This window comes from Gossypium arboreum, chromosome 5, assembly GCF_025698485.1.
Source record: "Gossypium arboreum isolate Shixiya-1 chromosome 5, ASM2569848v2, whole genome shotgun sequence".
NCBI classification, from domain to species: domain Eukaryota; kingdom Viridiplantae; phylum Streptophyta; class Magnoliopsida; order Malvales; family Malvaceae; genus Gossypium; species Gossypium arboreum.
The window spans coordinates 6,094,955-6,116,034 of NC_069074.1; the positions used below are offsets into that span (position 1 = coordinate 6,094,955).

The 21,080-nt window shown below is 35.6% G+C and overlaps 3 protein-coding genes across 9 annotated transcripts; 2 read left to right on the forward strand and 1 right to left on the reverse strand.

The window, feature by feature from the left end:
• Positions 1-2,417: 2,417 nt before the first annotated feature.
• Positions 2,418-6,356, reverse strand: LOC108450057 (uncharacterized). 3 transcript variants are annotated; one of them, XM_053028648.1, is made up of 5 exons: positions 4,791-6,356; positions 4,426-4,532; positions 3,368-3,875; positions 2,963-3,085; positions 2,418-2,865 (listed from the first exon to the last, which is right to left on the reverse strand). In XM_053028648.1, exons 1-5 carry the CDS (start codon positions 5,031-5,033, stop codon positions 2,845-2,847), a joined length of 1,002 nt encoding a protein of 333 aa, XP_052884608.1. In that variant the 5' UTR covers positions 5,034-6,356; the 3' UTR covers positions 2,418-2,844. The 3 variants fall into 3 exon arrangements, with proteins under 3 accessions (XP_052884608.1, XP_017602981.1, XP_017602982.1); XM_017747492.2 differs by having other exon boundaries at positions 2,958-3,085; XM_017747493.2 differs by having other exon boundaries at positions 2,967-3,085; positions 4,791-5,378.
• A 1,086-nt stretch (positions 6,357-7,442) lies between these two features.
• LOC108453083 (protein SUPPRESSOR OF K(+) TRANSPORT GROWTH DEFECT 1) lies at positions 7,443-13,366 on the forward strand. 3 transcript variants are annotated; one of them, XM_017750989.2, is made up of 9 exons: positions 7,443-8,148; positions 9,592-9,697; positions 10,875-11,073; positions 11,643-11,711; positions 11,798-11,872; positions 12,025-12,123; positions 12,265-12,420; positions 12,630-12,795; positions 13,061-13,366. In XM_017750989.2, exons 1-8 carry the CDS (start codon positions 7,665-7,667, stop codon positions 12,753-12,755), a joined length of 1,314 nt encoding a protein of 437 aa, XP_017606478.1. In that variant the 5' UTR covers positions 7,443-7,664; the 3' UTR covers positions 12,756-12,795; positions 13,061-13,366. The 3 variants fall into 3 exon arrangements, with proteins under 3 accessions (XP_017606478.1, XP_017606477.1, XP_052883676.1); XM_017750988.2 differs by lacking the exon at positions 13,061-13,366 and having other exon boundaries at positions 12,630-13,020; XM_053027716.1 differs by lacking the exons at positions 9,592-9,697; positions 10,875-11,073; positions 11,643-11,711; ... (3 more) ...; positions 12,630-12,795; positions 13,061-13,366 and adding an exon at positions 8,802-9,185 and having other exon boundaries at positions 7,445-8,148.
• Positions 13,367-13,911: 545 nt separating this feature from the next.
• Positions 13,912-20,376, forward strand: LOC108453082 (protein HIRA). 3 transcript variants are annotated; one of them, XM_053027714.1, is made up of 11 exons: positions 13,912-14,467; positions 14,674-14,827; positions 15,059-15,334; positions 15,706-15,957; positions 16,038-16,438; positions 16,526-17,543; positions 17,864-18,068; positions 18,152-18,392; positions 18,583-18,705; positions 18,912-19,017; positions 19,720-20,376. In XM_053027714.1, the coding sequence occupies exons 2-11, from the start codon at positions 14,720-14,722 to the stop codon at positions 20,068-20,070; spliced, it is 3,081 nt and encodes a 1,026-aa protein (XP_052883674.1). In that variant the 5' UTR covers positions 13,912-14,467; positions 14,674-14,719; the 3' UTR covers positions 20,071-20,376. The 3 variants fall into 3 exon arrangements, with proteins under 3 accessions (XP_052883674.1, XP_017606473.1, XP_017606474.1); XM_017750984.2 differs by having other exon boundaries at positions 13,914-14,827; XM_017750985.2 differs by lacking the exons at positions 13,912-14,467; positions 14,674-14,827 and having other exon boundaries at positions 15,212-15,334; positions 15,703-15,957.
• Positions 20,377-21,080: the final 704 nt, after the last annotated feature.

The window sequence follows — 21,080 nt, forward strand, 5'->3', positions numbered from 1 at the left end:
ATTTTATTATATATTTTAAATATTTTTCTATATTATATTTATATTTATATTTTTAGAATAGACAAAGGAACTAGCAAAGAACAAGTGCAACTTTTCTAATTTTAGAAATAAAATTCCCATTTCTCCTCCAGACACGTGTTTGGATGCAGTGGTGTCCAACGCTTACACCTCTTCAAAATACTACCATAGAATCATTGCAACCAATTTAATAACTAACAAATCAAATTAAATGGAAAGATAATTTAAATTTTAATTAAATTAATTAACTAATCAAAATAAAATTAATATAAAAGTCTGTATTTATATAATGTTTATTGCACCCAAAAAATATAAATATTGAAAATAATATAATTAGAAAAATAATTACAAATCCCATAACATAATTTGTAAAATGAAAAAAAAATCTTATAAAAATTATATATCTCAAATTTAAAATATCAAAATTTTAAAACTTCAAATTTATCATTCTATCAATAACTCATAAAATAAAATAAAAACTATGTATATATATAAATATTTCAAATAATACAAGAACTAAAATTTTAATCATATGAACAAAACAACATGAATGGACGACTCATAAACATCCGATCCGCCTCTATCTTGGTCAGCAAGAAATATCAGGATTGGCTAAATCCTTTACAAGAACAGTTTCCAGAGTATCAACACGTACCTCTAAATGAAAAAAAAAAAAAAAGAACCACTAACCCTTAAGCTTTAAGATTTTCAATACAACTGCAATTATGCAAGCAATAATTTTGGGGTTTTTTTTTTGGGGGTCGAACCCTAGAACGTGACAGCTTATTCATTGCTGAATTCAGAATTGGGGCCAAAATATGAAATAAATTTAAAGCTGACGCGATTTCGAATATGTATAAATAAAAGTTAAACAATTCTTTAAGTAAATTATTTAATTGATTACTAAAATTTTTTAATCCTTTCATTATGGTAACTTAAATAAAAATACTCGTAATTTAATTATTATTATTATTATAATTAATTATTTTAATCATCTAACCGCAACAGCTAATCCACTAATGAAATCTGATGTGGCATTCCATATTATTTATTTACTATTTTTTGACCCCATATTGTTTATCATCTTCTTTTCCTCCACACCCCCCTTGCTTCCACCATTCTTTCTTCTTTTACCTTTACTCCATGCTTTTGGCCACCACATCGACTCTTCCTTTACCCACTGCTACCCTATGCTTATCTTGTAGTTCCCTTTCTAAATTTTGTATATATATTAAAAATATGTTTTTATGTAGAAACTATTAATAGTTGTATGCTTGACCCAAAAATGTAAAACATATCAATCCTTACAATTTTAATAGTTTGGGAAATGCTAAGTATTTAAGCTCAAGCCACCAAAGCCTAGCGGAGGGGGAGATCTATGCTCAAAAAAAAAAAAAATAGTGAAGGAGACCTTCTGCCAGAAACAAAGCAACCATAGGACTAAGAGCACTTCCATTGTCACCTTCGCAAAACAGTATTCCTAAACAACATTTGTGCACCCAAAAGTTAAGAAGAAAGAGTTTCCCAACAATGTTTAGAGTTTCAGCTAAACAACAAAATACAATTATTTTGACAATTTTTTACACAACTTTTGGGTAGAATTGATTTTGTATACAAAGCAGATATTTAAACAGAGGATGCATTAAGTATTGATTGCAACTTCATTTTAATACAGAAGTTATAAAGAAATAAAAAAGAGGAATGTGAACTTTGCCAAACAACTCAACCTCTTTATATCCCATCTCTTCATAGATTCATTCCTTTGCTCTTTAAAATAAATGAAAGAAAGAAAACCCATTTTTTATTTTATTTTTGTATTTGTATGGCCGGTGAGTAAGAAGAAGAAGAAACTAAAGTCATTTGAGGCATCGATGACAGCCCATTCAACTTGCTCTCATAGGCCATAACCCTCAAAAAATTACTAAAGAGCACGCGCGTGGAATGCTCATGAGTTTAGTTTCATCAGAATCTGAAGTAGACGACAAAATAAGACGGTGAAAATGGGTATAGAAGATAAAAGATAAACGATGGAGGGACATACAGTAGAATAAGCTTACAATTGCACGTGCCAAGATTCTATTTCTTCTTGATGGTGCGGTGATGATGGAAGTAGTGAGTAAAACGAAGAGATGGTGCAATGACCAGAAGCAGGGAGCAAAGGAAGAAGAAGAACGAATGGTGGACGCAGGGGTGGTGTGGAGAGAAAGAAGATGATGAACAATAACTGAGGAAAAAAAAAGAGTCAAAAATGATAATGTGAAAACGCCACATCAGACTCTGTCAGTTGGTTAACAGTTGGGCGACTAAGATGTTTAATTATTGTAATGACAGCTATTAAATTATAAATATTTTTTATTTGGATGACCAACTAGGTAGTTTACCTAATTTTTTTCAACAGCTTGTTGCGAAAATTAATGGCTTACTCATTCACTGGAATGCTAAAAGATTCTAATTCATATAACACGATAGAATAATTCATCAAACAATGCGCTGCCACGAAAGATTGGAAGTGTAATTATCAGAGAAAATGCCAGTTTTTCAACCATGAAAGCAAGCTGTTTCATGATATCCATTGCCGTTTGCCACTAACTTGTGGCGGAAGCAGCTTTAAGGTTGGTAAGTTGAAAAAGATAGAACTGAAGGCCCTAGTTCGTTACCGCGACAATATATGCATTCCAAGCATCTTCTTGTTGGAAAGTTTTTACCTCTTCATACTTCACATCTCGCCCGCTGCCGAATCCCTCTGTGCTTCTGTTTTCACTAGTGTCTGGCATCTTCCGAAGCCAGAAATGGACAGATTGAAATCCAGCCTCTTCTAAGCAGTCTCTAATCTCCGGCAATGACCACCTGGACATTTAAGCCACCATGTTATCAAACTGAAAGGAGAAACCTAACAGTGATGTTCCATTATAAACAAGAAAATGCAACAGGAATTTAACAGAACTAACAGCCTCCAACTGTAAGAAAATGCATGGCGAAGTTTCTTCTGCTGCTTTTGAAGATGGAAATGGAGACTAATCCTTGTTTTGCGTTCAATGATGTTGAATTCAGCTTGCTCCCAAGTATACTGCACATATTACCTCAAACGTTATGGAATAAAGATTTTAAACGGGAAAGAAATATTAATTTCTTCTACGCAAGTTAAAACCTTTGACTCACACCTTATTGATGACTTATCACTTTTGCCAAAATGAACATAAACCATATATTGAAATAAGATGAAACTTCACTTATGCCTGACAGAAGTTAAATCCTCTAAACCAGAATATGCCACAGAAAGATAAACCAAATAAACTTCATATGTTATGTACTTTGCATTAACACGGGTGTATGGGCAGAGAGATTATACCGTAAAATTGGGAAATCTCCTTTGAAGTCTTAAGGGCTGCTCGGATGACGTGCCACCGTATAAATCCATCACAAATATACCACCCTTTTTAGACAAGGCTTCAAGAACATGCTTGAAATACAAAACCAGTTCTGCACGTTTATGGAGACAGCAGCAGCTGTAATTAAAAGCACATATAATGTCTCTTGCAGATATTTTGGAATCTGCCTTAACAGACTCTTCATTTGACAAAGTGATAGAACCCTCGTTTATGTTAGGTTCTGTTGCAGTCATCTCAGAATTATAATCACTTTCCTCCAACTGAATGTTCCTTATCAGCTCTTGAGGCTTGAAGCTGACTAATTTTGCCTCATGCGGATTTAATACATTCCCGTGAAAGAGAGATATTCTCGAATACCCATCAGCCCCAACTTTGTTGATGTTGTTCTCCAGGCACCACTGCAATGCCTCGAGATCAAGATCCAATCCAAAAGCTGTCCGCCTTGGATCACTTCGGAGCCATTCTGTACTGTTAAACAGTGTAAGTTCTTAGTACTTATTAGTTTGCCCTTTGCAATGTGAATTGCTAAGTATAATATAGAGAAAGTTAAGAGAGTAGACAACATCAGTTTAGACTTGGAACCAATGACCTGATGGATTATCAAATATATCCACAATCGAAATTACCATTTTATTCATTAACTGAAATACAGCATCCATATATCGCAACTTCTTAGACAGGGTAAAAGGAGAGTGTGATTTAATTACTGACAACTATATAAAGTAAAGACCTTTGCCGTTGCCTGACATCTGAACATAAACTACATAGAAAGTGACCTGTTTCATTATCATATTTGCTAGCATACATGTTTGATGGCATTCAAGCAATTTAACCATAGATTCAACAAGCCACGAAGCAAGCAACATTTACAAAATCACAACCGAAATCCCAACAACAAAACTAGGAGTGAAATGTATGAAGAATTTGATGGCGGCCTCGACTTATTCACATGCTATCAATTTATGCGGTTAATTTGCAGCACTAGCTAAAAAAATGATGCGAATAAGTGGGAACATACCTAAGAAGTGCAGTGCCACAGAAATCTTCTTGAAGATGCAGAGGCAACCTTCCACCCACATACATCAAAAAGAACTTCTGCAAATAGCTTATATCTCCTTTCGGTGACTGCATTCAACACATAATTACTTCCATTAATATATATATATAGTTATTAATTAACATCAGACAATTAGAAAGAACCCGTCTTTACATTACCTAACACATCGACTTTTAATCAAGACGCTAACAAAGCAATTAACTGCGGCATTTTTTATACCAAGCTGGCAAGACAAAAATCAAAACTTTGCTTATCTACCCGAACTTCTCTCAGCAACATAAAGGGGAAAAAGATCAAACATTTGGAGGGTGAGGGGTGACTATAACCTGTACAGATTGTTGGTAAAGAATGAATTTTGATGGCATTTCCGGTGATGGGTTTGGGTCATCTTCTTCTTCCTCTTGTTCTGGTTCTTCTTCTTGTTGTTCTTCTTCAGAATCTTGAGATGGTTGTTGAAAACTGGAGCTCTCATCTTCATAATCATCATCGTGTTGGACAGAGTAATAAGAGGCTGCTCCTCTAAGAGATGATCTTTGTTGGTGCCTTCGTTTCTTGTCTCGTTTTCCCATTCTTTTCAATTTTTCACCCTTACTTTGCCCGCCGCCAACTAAACAGCTTAAATCCCCGCGCCCTCTCCACTCACCTTTTTCCCCTTGAAGAGCTTGAAGGAAAAAAAAAAAAGGGCTTTAGAGACGTTTAAGACTTGTAATAAGGGTTAACTCTATTTAACATCCCCAAATTATCCTTCACATTATAAAGTAGTCTTATCTTCGATTTTTCCAAAAAATATTTTTTGGGGGTATAAAAGGGGCTCCAAAAAAAGCCCAAGTACTAATAAGTCGAGACATCCAACTGTATCACGCTTAGTCATAAAAGCACTAACTACTTCATGAGGTGGTTCTTCGAAATAAGCTGTTTCGAAACCAAGACCAATCCCTATGTTTGCTAAAGCATCTGCCACTCCGTTAGCCCCTCGGTTAATGTGTTTGAAGCAAACTTCCCAATCGAGTTGCATCTAAAACCTGATGTGCCTTGTAAGAACTTCATCGTTGGGTTCAGCTACTCGCTGGCAAAGCACCGAAATTAGATCAGCGTTATCACTCTCCACCTGCACCTTATCGTATCCTTTACTGCCTGCAAAAGACAAGCCCTCAAAGACTGCCCAAGCCTCCGCTTGAAACATTGAGCAAAGCTCCCAGCAAAGCCACCAAGCCATTCTCCTTGAGCATTTCGCAACAGCCTCCCTGCAGCAGTCCGACCCAACTTAAAAGAGCCTGCACCATCAGTGTTTATGGTAATCCATCCATCCATCCATCCAAGGGTTCTTCCGAATTATACTTCCTTAACCTCCTTGTTGCACTAGCCGCTTGTTGCTGTTTAGCAGCTAAAACTGATGCTGTCCAAGCTTTGCTAGTAGCAATAATGATAGCTGAACACAAAATTATTCCGACTTTTCCACAATAGCCAGCATACGATTGCATAAAAGATACTCCAATCACCTTCACCTGTACACACGGTATCGGCCTTCTCTAAATTCCATGTAATCCAATCGGCAATGGGTAAAGAGAAAAAAACGAGCTTGCATCGCCTGAGGAACAACAACAAACCCAGATGCTCTTGGCAAAGTGGCAATAACGTACCACATGTATGCTACTCTCTGGTTCAACTCTACATAGGGGGCAAAGGTCGACATGGGTCATCAACCGCCGAGGTCGTTCCTCATTTGTCAGAATTCGATTCCTATAAAGCAGCCACATAAATTGTTTAACCCTTTTACGGACTCCCATTCTTCCCTATAATAGACCAACGCGCATCCTTCCACCCAAGCACATTTTTGTGCAAAAATTAAATTGTAATTTTTCTGAGGCTAAAAATATAATTTTATTATTTTAATAGTTTATATTTTTATAATTTTTAAAATATTAAATTAAATTTTTATCATTTTTAAGGGAGTTAAAGTGTAATTATATAATTTTATCTTTACTAATTTAAAATTTTAAAATACCTAAAAATTTTAGGGAATCAGGCCCTATCTACACACAAGCACAATTGGTTCTTATAAGGAGTAGCCATCAAATACCTACTTGTCTGGGACCATTTCCAAGCTAAGTTATCCTCACCAATCTCATCCTATGGAATGGGATGACTCGCGATCTGAAGAACTACAATCCATTTATTATTGATTTTTTTATCAAATTTAATGATATAGTAGGTGTTGAGAACTGCATATAGTAGGAGATAACATAAAATGTTTTAGAAAATAAATAATAATATTTACAGTTGACACGTTTTGCTCTACTACTTATTCCGCTTTACTTATTCCACTTTACAGTAGATGTATAATATTAAAATTCACTACTATCTTCGTGGATGTTGGATGTATCTATTATTGCTTCAAATTTCACTCTATTTCAATGTAAATTTTATTGCTTATTTTAATATTTTTAAAATCAAATAAATATTTAAATATAATTATTCAAAAAGTATTTCAACATAAAATATAATAATTTTTATAATATATTATTATATTTTTACTCTTATTATATATATAAAAAATAAAAAATAAATTTATACAATATAACGAAAATAAATAATTATTGTAACCACTCCCGTGTAAAAATTCCATCTCCGAACCACCCACATCGACTTTTAAAAAAACCACTCCATATAAAAGAAATTAATTCAAAATTATTCGAAAATTGGCATTCTTACTAGTAATAAGTTATACTGAAGGAAGCTTCCCATTAAAAATTCTCAAACAAGTTGACAACTATACAATTGATATTTTCTGTCATACTAGACAAATAGAAAAACGAGCGAAAAGACAACATTTTTCTTAATAAACAAAAATACCTGTAATTTCGTTACTTTAATTAACTTTAATAAACCATTACGTTTTAATTTATTTCAAATAATTCTTTTTTTTCCTAATTTTAATTTATATTCAATTTTAACTTTTAATTCCCATATAAATAAAACACAAAATAAAATAATTAAAGGCTTTCTAAACTAATTAATATTCAACACGCTCGGTTTTGATGTCTGTTTTGACGATCAAAAATCGAATCTTTCTTTATCTTTCTTCCGTCTCAAAAGCTACAAAAACCCGTTTGCAGAAAAATTAAAAAAGAAGAGTTCATTCTGTAATTGATCTCCATGCAATTCCATTGAAAAATAAATTCCAGGAAAAGGATAAAAGTATGTATAGCAATTTCAAAGAACAAGCGATAGAGTACGTGAAGCAAGCGGTACAAGAAGATAATGCAGGGAATTACAGCAAAGCGTTCCCTTTGTACATGAACGCGCTCGAGTATTTCAAGACCCATTTGAAATACGAGAAGAACCCCAAAATCAGGGAAGCAATTACCCAGAAATTCACCGAGTATTTACGACGTGCCGAGGAGATCCGTGCAGTTCTCGATGAAGGTGGGCCAGGGCCGGCTTCTAACGGGGATGCTGCTGTTGCCACGCGCCCCAAAAATAAGCCCAAGAATGGTGGCGGCGGAGGAGAAGGCGGTGACGGGGAGGATCCGGAACAGGCCAAGTTGAGAGCTGGGCTTAATTCTGCTATTATTAGGGAAAAACCTAATGTTAAGTGGAATGATGTGGCCGGGTTAGAAAGCGCTAAGCAGGCTTTACAAGAAGCTGTTATTTTGCCTGTCAAGTTTCCTCAGTTTTTTACTGGTTAGTTTATTTATTTTTATTTTTAATTTATGGGCTTCTGTTATTGGTTTTTTTATGAGGACTTCAGGTTATGTCTATGAAATTCGTGGCGTTAGAAATTTCTGGTGTGTAAAGGAATTTGCTAATTGTTTATTGTTGAACTATCAAGGAATTTAATGGTATTGTGCGGTTTTCCTTATAGGCTTTGTTACGGCTGATTTTTTATTTTAAGCTATAAAGTCAGTGACTTAGCTTAATTTAGGCAGTTCGCAGTGCATAGTGAAAAGGGTTGAATGTTGATTATGGAACTGTTAATAATTTTATTGTTTCTCGCTTGTGATATTATTCAGAAAAGCAGCTAGTTGGTAGTTTTAACTTGAATTGGGAAAGGTATGATTTTGGTGTTGGTATTTGATATAGTTAAGGTAATCATGCTTGTTTGTTTAAGCTGATTGTCGTAATGGACGTCCCTATTTTTGTTGCAACTGTAAATTATTGAATATTCTGTTGCTTGAGAGTTTTAGTCCTAAATGTTAACTGCTGATGGTAGGTTGTGTTTTTATTTCTAATTATCTGCGAGGTACACTGCATGCTTTCTGTGTTGTTTTGTGCAAAACAATATAGCTCCTCTTATTTATCTGTTGGACCGTTCATGTTTAACCTTTCGCATATAGGTTTTATGGCTACTTGTGGCGTACCTTGCTGTCATTCTTGTGGAAGCGCTTGAATTGATTCCTAGACTAGTACTAGTCTACTAACAACAAAGCAAGATTTTACCTACTGCTGAAACTTTGTGAAACTGAAGGAGTTAATACGAGACTATATAGTGACATCTGAAATTACTCTTTTTCTTCTGTTGTTATTCTGATGATCATAGTTGTCAATCTTGGTAATACTACTTATCATCATTATCCTAATGCTTTACTTCTTGTAACACAAAATGTGAGGAACAACCTCTGACATCCTGTTACTAAGATCTTGTTGGCTTTGTTAGTGACATTTTCTTGTAAGAAACTATTGTTTGCAATAATATAGAGTCCGCATCCTTTGCATCTGAAGCTGTTTCCATTTTACATGATATGAAATTTATTTTGTTTTGGAAAAGCTTTTTAATGTTTTTTTTTTTTTTTATGGTTTGTTATAATTTTTAAACTCGTCTCATGTTCCTTATAGGCTGAAATTTACTCATGCGAAATGCTGGGTTAAGATATATGTATGGGATTAGTTGAAGTTCTGTGAACTAGTAGGACAAAATTCTATCTTTAACCTGTCCATGTATTTTCACCCTTGATCCTATTGATGTTCTGGATATCCTCTTGGCTTGCTAGAATAGCAAGTCTTATGTTTGTTGGAACTATGTAATTTGGTGGAGAGAAACTTGCTGAATCTAATCTACACTTCCCTTTTAGTTGCTTTTCCAACCGTTCTATTCATTCTCATTTCGACATTGCTTGTTCTCTTTAGGAAAGAGAAGGCCATGGAGAGCTTTTCTTTTGTATGGACCACCTGGGACCGGGAAGTCATACTTAGCCAAGGCTGTTGCTACTGAAGCAGACTCTACATTTTTTAGGTAATTAACTGATAAATACTAATTTTGCTGCTGCTGAGAATTTTGGCAACCGGATTTACTAGTTCCAGTGATTCTTCTATTTGTAACTCTGATCACATTGAGTGCTATGTCATCCACTTACCTTAGTTTGCTTTCTCGTATTCTAGGAACTAGGTTTTCCTTATTTCCTACCGCAAGTCCAACAAAATAATGGTTTTGACAAATTACCCCTAAAATTTTATTATGTCAAGTGGTAAAACCAGTTATACGAAGTACAACAATAAAAGTAGCAACGATTGAGATAACAATCATAAGGATTTTTCAGTGTTTGAGAATGGGCCTTGGCTTGTATGATAATTATAGCCATACAATTAAAATGTATAAAATCCATTGATGTGAAGGTCTTTTATTATGATTTCAGTGTTTGGAATCTAAGGTTTCATGGTGCTAGGGCATAGTTTGTATAGTGCTGAGTAACTGGGAGTTAGAAGTTTCTCTGTGGCTGTATCCTGCTATTACATTATTCGATTTTGGCATGTGCCAAAAGATGCATTATTTGATTTGTGATTCCCTGTAAAACAGTTTATGTCAGGGAGAAAGGATGGTTTTCTGGAAATCTAATGTAACCTTGAAGATATGTTAGCAATTATTCCAATTTCTGTGTCATTGAGCTAGGATGTAGTCACTACCTGTCAATTCTTGTCATACTTCTCATTCCATAATTTAGTGCGATGTACTGTTGCTGTCCCTTTGCCAGCTCAAAGACATGAAAATTGCGTTTTCTTCAAGTTGCTTGGTTTTGATATTGGGTACCTCGGCTTTCATTTGTTAATATTATTGATTCTAATACAAGATTTTGCTAATGAGAACCTTAAGATTACAGTTTAAGGTTGCCATATTAAGCAATCTTTTCTTTTGATGCATAGAGAATCAACATGTTAACTGTTGACCACAGATTAAGTAATATGATAATTAGAATATTAAATGATCTTAAAGAGTGCCTGCCCCAAGGACACTCATTAGCAAAATACATTAATATACTATAATAAATTTGCCTTTTGAATCATGTTTGGATATCTTTTCAAACGATTTTGTGGCAGTTAATCTTTTATATGCCTTTGTTCTGTTTATGTGCATGTTTACTAGGTGTCTGCTTGCTTCTCTTCTAAAATTCATTTCCCCTTCTTTTTTGTGCTAGTGTTTCTTCATCAGACCTTGTCTCAAAGTGGATGGGTGAAAGTGAAAAACTGGTTTCAAACCTTTTTCAGATGGCTCGTGATAGTGCTCCTTCCATCATATTCATTGATGAAATAGATTCCTTGTGTGGTCAGCGAGGTGAGGGCAACGAGAGTGAAGCATCAAGACGTATCAAAACTGAACTTCTTGTGCAGATGCAGGTATTTATCAGGGTGGTGAATGTGCTAATAATAAATTTTCTTTGTCCAAGGGTTTTCAAAATATTATTTTCTCATGATTTACATTCTTACAATCACCAAACAGATTTCATTTTTATCTTAAGGACTTGCTGCTATTCTACGATCTTTGTTTTAAGTTTGACACTGTCTAAAGTATAGTTTGCACTTCATAAATATTTAACACTAGCTCCTACAGGTTTTTTCTATTGTAAAATATGTTTAAGTCTTAAGACCTTTTTTTTTCTTTTTGATAAAATCATTTTGTTGATATAATAATACAAGTCATAACACGAAAACAAAAAATTGAAGAACACTCATTATTCAACCCATTTACAAAGACATGCAAGATAAGCAAATTACCTTGGGGGTTGTGACCCAAATTTTCTTAATAATCTTGTATGTTTAGAAAGACTTTTCAAGTGTCTACTGTTGAAAGGTTATTAAAATATATCTATTAATCTATGTTAGATTGTGACAAATAGATACATGATTCCTTCCAAGTTTTCAAGCTTAATGAATGAATTTTATACCTAGTTATTTTTATGTTTTAGGGTGTTGGACATAGTGATCAGAAAGTCTTAGTGCTTGCAGCAACGAATACTCCCTATGCTCTTGATCAGGTAAAGGATAATATTATCATATATTTTGCATATATTCATCTTGAATCAGCTGAGGGATTTCTTTTACTAATAAATTGTTCTTACAGGCCATCCGCCGCCGTTTTGATAAGCGTATTTACATTCCTCTCCCTGATTTGAAGGCTCGACAACATATGTTCAAAGTACTAGATCTTATCCCTGATATTTTGCTTTGTATTGGGAAAAAAGAAAGAAAAATGCTTGGTTCATTTGTCTCCCTTTTCACTATAAAATCGTTCATTATTTTTGTTTCGTTGACATGTTTGCGTTGATTTGAAACAATAAATTGCAACAGGTGCATTTAGGTGATACTCCTGACAACTTGACTGAAAGTGAATTTGAAAGCTTAGCTCGGCGGACGGAGGGGTTTTCTGGGTCAGATATATCTGTTTGTGTAAGTGCGCAACATCCGTCTGAGATGCTTGATTATTCTCTCATCTTCTTTCTCCAATTTCTGTTTTAACAGTGAATCTTAATATGTAGGGCTTATATCGAGTAACTCATTTGTGCCCTATTTTTCTTTATGTCTTGACAGGTTAAGGATGTTCTTTTTGAACCTGTTCGTAAAACCCAAGATGCAATGTTTTTCTACAAGACGCCTAATGACATGTGGATGCCATGTGGACCCAAGCAAGCAGGTGTTGTCCAAATCACTATGCAGGAATTGGCAGCCAAAGGACTTGCAGCACAGGTATGGAGTTTCTTGAGATACAATGCATATGAATTCTTACGTATGAGTCTCTCGGTCCCTCTTTTGCTTGAGATTTACCAATTCTGTATAATCACGGAAAACAAAAATCAGAATAGAGAAATCGATTTGTTGTGCAATAAATATAATCAAGTCATTTGTGAGGATTGAGGTAATTAAAGTTTTGTTTTCATCGATTAATAATCATGCAGGTTCTTCCGCCTCCTATTTCAAGATCAGATTTTGATAAGGTGCTTGCGAGACAGAGGCCAACAGTGAGCAAAGCTGATCTTGAGGTCCATGAGAGATTTACAAATGAGTTTGGAGAAGAAGGCTGACGGCTTTGATGAAACCGTCACATTGATCTACTCTCCAGTTGTGAGTGCAATCACTGTAATTTGTATTTTTATTAATAACCGCTTGATCATCCAAGGAATCATCTCAATTTAGCTTCGTCAAGCGGGGAAGGTGACTTGACTTCCCTTTTCCTGTATTCGGACGCAATGAAGTTAATTGCTTGTCTTTTTTACTGTGTAAAGAAGATTGCTAAGAAAACTTTGACTTCAAATACTTGAATATATGTTGTGCCCTTTTTCACCTAAACTTGATGGCCTTTGTTTTTTAAATGCTTTTGAACTTTCAGGTTTCATTTGGAGCATTGGCTATTGCTGCCTAGCAGTTAGGAGTAGTATGGTTGGATGGGTCGTTTGGAGGAAAAGTAGAGGGACGGGGCGGGCCGGGGGGGGGGGGTGGATTTGATGATTTGTATATATATTGTTATAAATGTGTCATAATAAGGTTTAAGGTATATTATTACTTGCATAAAGATTTTGACTATATTCTTTTTCTGTGGTGTAATTGGGTGACGTCTAAAATTGCCCAATTCCTCTAGTCTGGCATTCGGTGCAGAATATGTATAGTGTTTTATTCTATAACTGAATTCCCAAAATTCCCCCTTCATAGCTTTATGCTTGATTATTTTTCTGACTTAAATCAGGAATGCTTTTCTGGGATACAAAATTACATAAAGAAGGGCACGGATGTATCTTTCGTTTATCTGGTGGAACTATAATTGCATAATATATGGAATCTTAATTACCTTTGAATAAATCTGATGCCATATATTCAAGAAAGTTCCCAAATCATATTTAATCAATTGAAATAAAACTAATTTCTCATTAAGTTTGATTATGTCTTTGCTAATTTACTTTAAGTTGAAGCGATGCTTTTTTTTTTTAAATATTTATTTAACCTTACGTTTCGTACTTAAATATTAGTTATATGGTTGAGGGTGAATAAATTTTAGTTGGAAAAACTATTTAATTTAACTTTTTTCATGTGGATGTAGGTAATAAGTATTTAATGTAAAAATATATTACTTTTTAGACATTTTACAATTGAATCGTTGTTATGTCAATTCGCTCCCATGTTACTGTTTTATGTCTTGAAATTTATTCTCCCACAAATGAGTTTGATATGACAAGTGTCTTCTAAGTTTTTATTTTAATGTAAAAATAAAATATTAGCTTTTCCCTTATATAAAATAGAGTTTAGTTTAATTATTTAGATTTAAGAAAATCGTCAACCAATTATATTAAAATTAGATCTGATAAGGATTTCAAAGTTTTTCATGTATATAAACCCTAGTTTCTTTTTCTTGGAAAATTTAATAATAGTCTCTGTTTCTTTTGCAGTCCTTTTCGTGACCCTTCTCACTCGCTTATAAAGATTAAAGAAAAAAAATATTTGACCGTTAAAGAAGACCGAGATTTATCCTTTTAGTTAACTCTTCTTTTTCTTTAGATTTTTTGTTTTGGCTTTTCTTAATCGAAACTAGGGCACTCCTTCTTACCAAAAACAAAAACCCCTTTATAAGTATTTTTAGTTAAGTTTAAGATTCGGTAAAAAATCAATTTTTAAAAAAAAATAAATTATCTCTGCTTCCTCATGCCATTAACCGTACCTCGACCTATAGCTTCTTCTTCGCTTGTATGCACTCCAAAACCCTAAATTTTCATATTTCCCCTTTCTTGGGTTTCTAGAAAACAAGGTAGAGTTTCCCTTTCTTTGGGATTTGGTCATTTTCCGCAATTGGCTTTTATTTATATATATATAAACTTCTCTGGGTTTTGAGTGCCATGAACTTTTTTACCTTTAATTCTCATTCTTAGCTTTGGGTTGGTTCTTTTTTCTCGTTGAAACGCTACGAACTTTACTAGTCTTTGCCCGAGTTTTAACCAAACATAATGAAACCAGAAGCAGAAATTTAGAGGATTATGCAAAGCAGCAAAAGGAGAGAAAGATGATTGCTGAGAAACCAAGTTGGGTTAGGCATGAGGGAATGCAGATATTCTCGGTTGATGTTCAGCCTGGTGGTCTTAGGTTTGCCACTGGTGGAGGTGACCACAAGGTAAAACTTTCCTTCTTAGCACTTTATATTTCCTTTTGGCTTTGGTTTTCTACCGTTGGAGGTGATCATTGTTGCATAGTTAGCATTTATATACTACAATGATATGTGCAGATGCTATTTTGGTATGCTGAGTGCTGTCAGATAGAATCTTTCCTTGCTGTGTATGTTAGATTGTATGTTACCTTTTTTATCTTTAAATATCAATGTTCTTATACCATCTGGAAAATGCAGGTTCGAATATGGAACTTGAAATCTGTTGGCAGGGACTTGGAAAATGATGAATCTACACAGAGGCTTCTAGCAACTTTTCGTGATCACTTTGGGTCTGTTAACTGTGTTAGGTGGGCTAAGCATGGACGATTTGTTGCATCTGGGTCCGATGATCAAGTGATTCTAATTCATGAGAGAAAGCCTGGTTCTGGAACCACTGAGTTTGGCAGTGGAGAGCCTCCTGATGTTGAAAATTGGAAAGTTGCAATGACACTGAGGGGGCACACTGCAGATGTGGTAATCATATTGTATTTCATGTTAGGTCGTATTACCAGCAATAAGAGCTGAATTCTCTAACCTGTAGTTAGGTTTGCTCTGCTGCTTGTTGATTGATTTTTCATGCTTGGAAAAGTTTCGTATTTTACCTAGAAATTCAGGTTTTACTATATCCTTTTTTGTCTCTACAGAAATTGCTAATGACTACCCTTTTGATTTTGTGTTTACTTCAATTTGTTGAGAACTGAGGGGTTTGGGTAGGAGAGAAAGTAGAGGAGAAAGAATGGATGGTTGAAATTATCTACTGTAAGCCCTTAGTTTAAGTTAGTGGTTTCTTATAAGCACTGCCTATAGTCTAACTTGGAAGTTTCATTTGTTCTCGCTTGAAGTAGGTGGATCTTAACTGGTCTCCTGATGACTCAATATTGGCCAGTGGGAGTTTGGACAACACTGTCCATATATGGAATATGAGCAATGGCATCTGTACAGCGGTGCTGAGGGGTCATTCCAGTCTCGTTAAAGGAGTTGCCTGGGATCCCATTGGGTCCTTCATAGCAAGTCAGTCTGATGACAAGACGGTCATAATATGGCGCACGAGTGACTGGAGTCTTGCTCATAAAACAGAGGGCCACTGGGCGAAATCGGTATGTTAATCTGTGATGTTCGAAGTTTCTTTTGTCATAAATTGTGTTTCATTTTGCTGATGGAATTATGTTCTTTTCAGTTGGGATCAACATTTTTCAGGCGGCTTGGATGGTCACCTTGTGGTCATTTCATAACTACCACTCATGGTTACCAAAAGCCAAGGCATTCTGCACCCGTTCTAGAGAGAGGAGAATGGGCTGCCACATTTGACTTCTTAGGCCACAATGCCCCAATTATTGTAGTGAAGTTTAATCACTCAATGTTCAGAAGGAATTTTGCCAATTCACAGGAAGTGAAAGCTACAACTGTTGGCTGGGCAAATGGAGCTGCTGCTAAGATCGGGGGTAAAGAATCACAGCCATATAATGTTATTGCTATTGGAAGTCAGGACCGCACTATAACCGTGTGGACAACTGCAAGTCCTCGACCTCTCTTTGTAGCCAAGCATTTCTTTGGTCAAAGTGTTGTGGATTTATCCTGGTAAAGCTTTTCATTCTAGTGAGCAATTTGCACTTTTTTTTTGCATTCTGGTAGCTTTTTCATCTTAATAATCTCTTTCCATAACAGGAGCCCTGATGGCTATTCTCTCTTTGCCTGCTCATTGGATGGAACTGTGGCTACTTTTCATTTTGAAGCTAAAGAACTTGGCCATAGGCTTAGTGATGCTGAACTTGATGAGTTAAAGAGAAGTCGTTATGGTGACGTTAGAGGCCGACAGTCAAATTTGGCAGAGAGCCCAGCACAGTTATTGCTTGAAGCTGCTTCAGCAAAGCAAACTACTAGCAAAAAAGTAGCTTTGGATGTTCAGCAGAGTCAGATACCTGCAAAACCTCCTGTTGAGTTGGGGCTCGCAAACAAAAGTTCCGAGCCTCAGAATAATGATGGGAAGAAAAGTGGGCTTGCTGCTAGTGATGGATTAAATAAAGCAATGAGTTCTGCACGGATTTCTAGTCCTGTGAAACAAAGAGAATACAGACGTGCTGATGGCAGAAAGAGGATCATTCCTGAAGTAGTTGGTGTCCCTATTCAGCAGAAAAATATTAGCAGCAATGCTCAATCTCCTGCACTAGACTTCCCTATCAGATCTTCTGATCACAGAAAAAATGATAATGGTGCAGTTCCTTCTGATGTTGGTTTGAGAGAAGCTTCTGTCAGGGGTACCGTTGGTAGGAGCTCTGACTTAAAGGAGCGCTCAGGGGTCACTGCCAGGGCTACTGTTACTGACAGCCTGGTTATTGAGAAAGTTCCAGTCTCTGCTGCTCAAGATCATAGCATCAATGTAGAAAAGTCTGGAAGCATGAGACCTTCAAGTTCCACTGCTTCCTCTTCCACATCTCTTTCAATTAGTGTTTTTGATAAGAAAGAAGGCGAGGACATGACTCCAGTTTGCTTGGAAGCTTGTCTAAGGGAACATGCCATGAATGACATTGCTGGTGTTGGACATGCATGTATGATGAAAGAAACAGAAATTATTTGCACAAAAGGGTCTCAAACTCTTTGGTCTGATCGTATCTCTGGAAAAGTTTCTGTTTTAGCTGGAAATGCAAACTTCTGGGCTGTGGGATGTGAAGATGGGTGCCTACAGGTAAAGCAAGAAACACTTTATCCTAGCCTGGAAAATTTTGAATTTTCCTCTCTTATATGTGAAGATGGTTGTATGACTTTTTTGCCCCTCTTCTCGTGCGATATCATGTTCTATTATCAAGTTCATGACTTCCCCACCTTCTTTCATTTTTCTGGGGGTTCAAGTGTTATGAGGTTTCTGTAGGCATTTCTCCATTCAATGGTGGGCTCTAGGCTTGGGCTTTGCTATGTTTGAATGATATTATACCTGGAAATGGTTACAGTGAGGTTTTATTAATTATTCAGCAAATTTACCAGTCTTTTTTCCTCGTGTTTTTTAAGGTTTATACAAAGTGTGGAAGACGCGCATTACCTACCATGATGATGGGATCTGCAGCAACATTTATTGATTGTGATGAGAGCTGGAAATTGTTATTGGTCACAAAGAAAGGATCTTTGTATTTATGGGATCTCTTCAATAGGAACTGTCTCCTTCATGATTCATTGGCATCTCTAGTCAGTTTGGACCTTAGCTCATCTGCAAAAGGTATGCATAATCAAATCTAATTTGAGCCCTTTTATGATATTAGATGACATAATATTTCCTGAGACTTCTATAACTCTTTTCAGGCATAATCAAGGTTATATCTGTGAAGTTATCAAAATCTGGTTTTCCTCTCGTTGTCTTGGCTACTCGGCATGCGTTTCTCTTTGACATGAGTCTCATGTGTTGGCTGAGGGTTGCAGATGACTGCTTCCCAGCATCAAATTTTGCTAGTTCTTGGAGTTTGGGTTCAATTCATACTGGTGAGCTGGCCGCCTTGCAAGTGGATGTACGGAAATATTTAGCCCGAAAGCCAGGCTGGACCAGGTTTGTCACTATTACTATTTTTCCTAAAATAATGAAACCGTATTTCAGATTTATACCCACTATATTTTTGACAGTTTATCTAAGTCAGATGTGACATGAATTTCAATTATATTCTTGTCCCACTAAAATTCCTTTGACAAAGTAGCTGTGTTGGTCCTAGAGTTTCACCAGTAATCTTGTTTTGCAACAGAGTAACTGATGATGGAGTGCAGACACGTGCTCATTTAGAAGCTCAGCTGGCATCATCTTTGGCTTTGAAATCCCCCAATGAATATCGCCAGGGCCTTCTTTCCTACATACGCTTCCTAGCAAGGTTCGTCTCTTCCCAAACCTTCTGCATTTATGAGTGATGATAGCAGAAAAAACGTGTTACTCCCCAAACCAAAGTTTGTAGTCAGTGCTTTGTAATAGAATCTGGTATCTATGTATTCCTGCAGAATAATGTTCTCCATCAGGCTATTGGATCCAAGTATTATAATAAATCAGTCATTTACAAATTATACATACTTGTGTTTGCAGAGAAGCAGATGAGTCTCGTTTGCGAGAAGTCTGTGAAAGTTTTCTCGGGCCACCAACTGGGATGGCTTCAGATTCCAAGATTCCTGCTTGGGATCCCTATGTACTTGTAAGTCTTTCATCCCAACCTCTTAAAGTATGTATACTGTCTCTATTTATTTTTTCTTTTCGTATAATTAAGTTATTCTTCATGTCCGTTTTACGGTTCATGAAGACCCTTTCGGGGTTAGTGGCTGCCCCTCCCAACAATGCCATCTCAAGGGTTCGAACCTGAGTTCTCTCCATGGAAGTGTTATGCGCCTTACCATTAAGTATAACATTTTGTGGGACTCTCTCCATTTATTTTACTGCATTCTTTTTCATCAAATCCTAGAAATACCTCTGGAGGATCACTTCTCTGAAAATATATCACGTGCAATTTTCCATAACTTTTTTTGTTCACTTAGTTTAAAAGTCTTTGTAGAGGGTTGACTGTTGACGTCCTCACAAGGTATTTCTGTTTTAAGCACCTGTAATCCTTGTGGTCCTGATTTCCGGTAAACAAAACCGGCATGGCTTTTGATTCGTACTACTCCTGACTGCATATTATTTCTGGACTCGACAATCCCTGTATACATGTCATGTTCATATATTTTCACATGTCGTATTTGTGTTTTGTACTCAAATTGTGTCGAAAGTTGTTAGGTGTAAACTTTTTTTCCCCTCCCTGAATCCCCAGTATCTGACATCATAGTTGGATGCTTTTGCTTTACCAAGGGCATTGAAATATTTTCAATGTTTCTTTTCTCTTGACCTATTTGGATGTTTGCAGGGAATGAGAAAGCACAAACTTTTAAGAGAAGACATTCTTCCTGCAATGGCATCCAATAGAAAAGTTCAGCGTTTACTCAATGAGTTCATGGATCTACTCTCAGAATATGAAAGCATTGAAAACAATCTAGACCAAAAATCACCATCTCCACCAACTACATCACATCCCGTTATAGATCCGATGTACTCTACCCCGTCTGCAGCAGCTCAAACAGATTCTCCCGTTTTGGCAACAGATAAGAAGGAAAACCCATCCCTTGGTCCAGATAAAATGCATTCTGCTCCATCTATAACAGATCGAGTAAACACGGGCGCCCTATTGACCGATCCAAGAGAACCGAAACACCAATAGATGATGAAATCTTCAATAATGCATAGCATACTAATTGAATGGTGTTCAACTTATTAGGTTAGGGGTTTGCACAGTAAAATATCACTTGCTGGTTAAATTTTTGCTATCTTCAGCTTATTGCTGGCTTGAAAAGGGCAGCCTCCAATGATGTATCTTTTTTTTTTTTTTTTGGGTGCATGTAACTTTAGAATCTCACTTGTTAGTTTAAAGTAAATTGAAGTCTCTCACCATTGATAGAGATCATCATTCTCTTGTAACAATTAACTGAAGCTTAATATTATTAGTAGAATCTTACTACAAGGAAAACAGGCTCTCTCATTGAGGCTTATATCCCACTTGGTTAAAAAAAAGTTAATTACTTTGAGCTTAATATTAGTAAAATCTTACGACCAACAAAAGTAGGCTGATATCCTCCTTTATGGGCCCTATGCTGTAATTTTAATGAAAAAAAAAATATCAATTTAAACTTGTTATTACTTGGATTAACATGGCTTTGGCTTTCATTAGCTCTCAATTAAAATTACTATATTGAGGATTATATTCTTCACCGAGTATTAGGTTGGGGCTTGAATCATTAATTAACCAATTAAATTTATATTGTGTTTGAGGCTACTGAGAGTTGAAAGAAAGAAGTTCCATCACTCATTTGATCCAAAATTAAAATGTTACATGATTGTTGGAAAAAATATCATCATTTGTTGCATAATTAGAATTCACCGAATTGAAAAACGCTAATTACATTTTTATTTTGAGTTAATTGTAACATATATCCTCAAATTATAACCTTCATCCTAAATTGGTCTCTAAACTTTAAAACATTCTAATTACATCCCAAACTAGTGAGGTTATATCAATAAGGTCCTCCTAATAGTAAAACTATTAATTTAATCATTAGATGAAAGGTCAAATCTTATCTGCATGGTTTAAAATGAAAAGTTAAATTAAAATTTAATTTAATCTTGGTTTTCAAGTTTTAGAAGCTTTTACAGAAGTTTTATCATTCACTCTCT

Excerpts from the sequence above, each read along its gene's own strand:
- LOC108450057 (XM_017747492.2), bottom strand. The coding sequence starts at position 5,033 with ATGGGAAAACGAGACAAGAAACGAAGGCACCAACAAAGATCATCTCTT. Across the intron at positions 4,533-4,790 it reads TTTACCAACAATCTGTACAG|TCACCGAAAGGAGATATAAG; the intron begins GTTATAGTCACC and ends TGTTGAATGCAG. Across the intron at positions 2,866-2,957 it reads AGTTGGAGGCTGTTAGTTCT|GTGGTCATTGCCGGAGATTA; the intron begins GTTAAATTCCTG and ends TTAAATGTCCAG.
- LOC108453082 (XM_053027714.1), top strand. The coding sequence starts at position 14,720 with ATGATTGCTGAGAAACCAAGTTGGGTTAGGCATGAGGGAATGCAGATA. Across the intron at positions 15,958-16,037 it reads AGGGCCACTGGGCGAAATCG|TTGGGATCAACATTTTTCAG; the intron begins GTATGTTAATCT and ends TGTTCTTTTCAG. Across the intron at positions 16,439-16,525 it reads AGTGTTGTGGATTTATCCTG|GAGCCCTGATGGCTATTCTC; the intron begins GTAAAGCTTTTC and ends TTTCCATAACAG.
- LOC108453083 (XM_017750989.2), top strand. The coding sequence starts at position 7,665 with ATGTATAGCAATTTCAAAGAACAAGCGATAGAGTACGTGAAGCAAGCG. Across the intron at positions 11,712-11,797 it reads CTCCCTATGCTCTTGATCAG|GCCATCCGCCGCCGTTTTGA; the intron begins GTAAAGGATAAT and ends TTGTTCTTACAG. Across the intron at positions 12,421-12,629 it reads CCAAAGGACTTGCAGCACAG|GTTCTTCCGCCTCCTATTTC; the intron begins GTATGGAGTTTC and ends ATAATCATGCAG.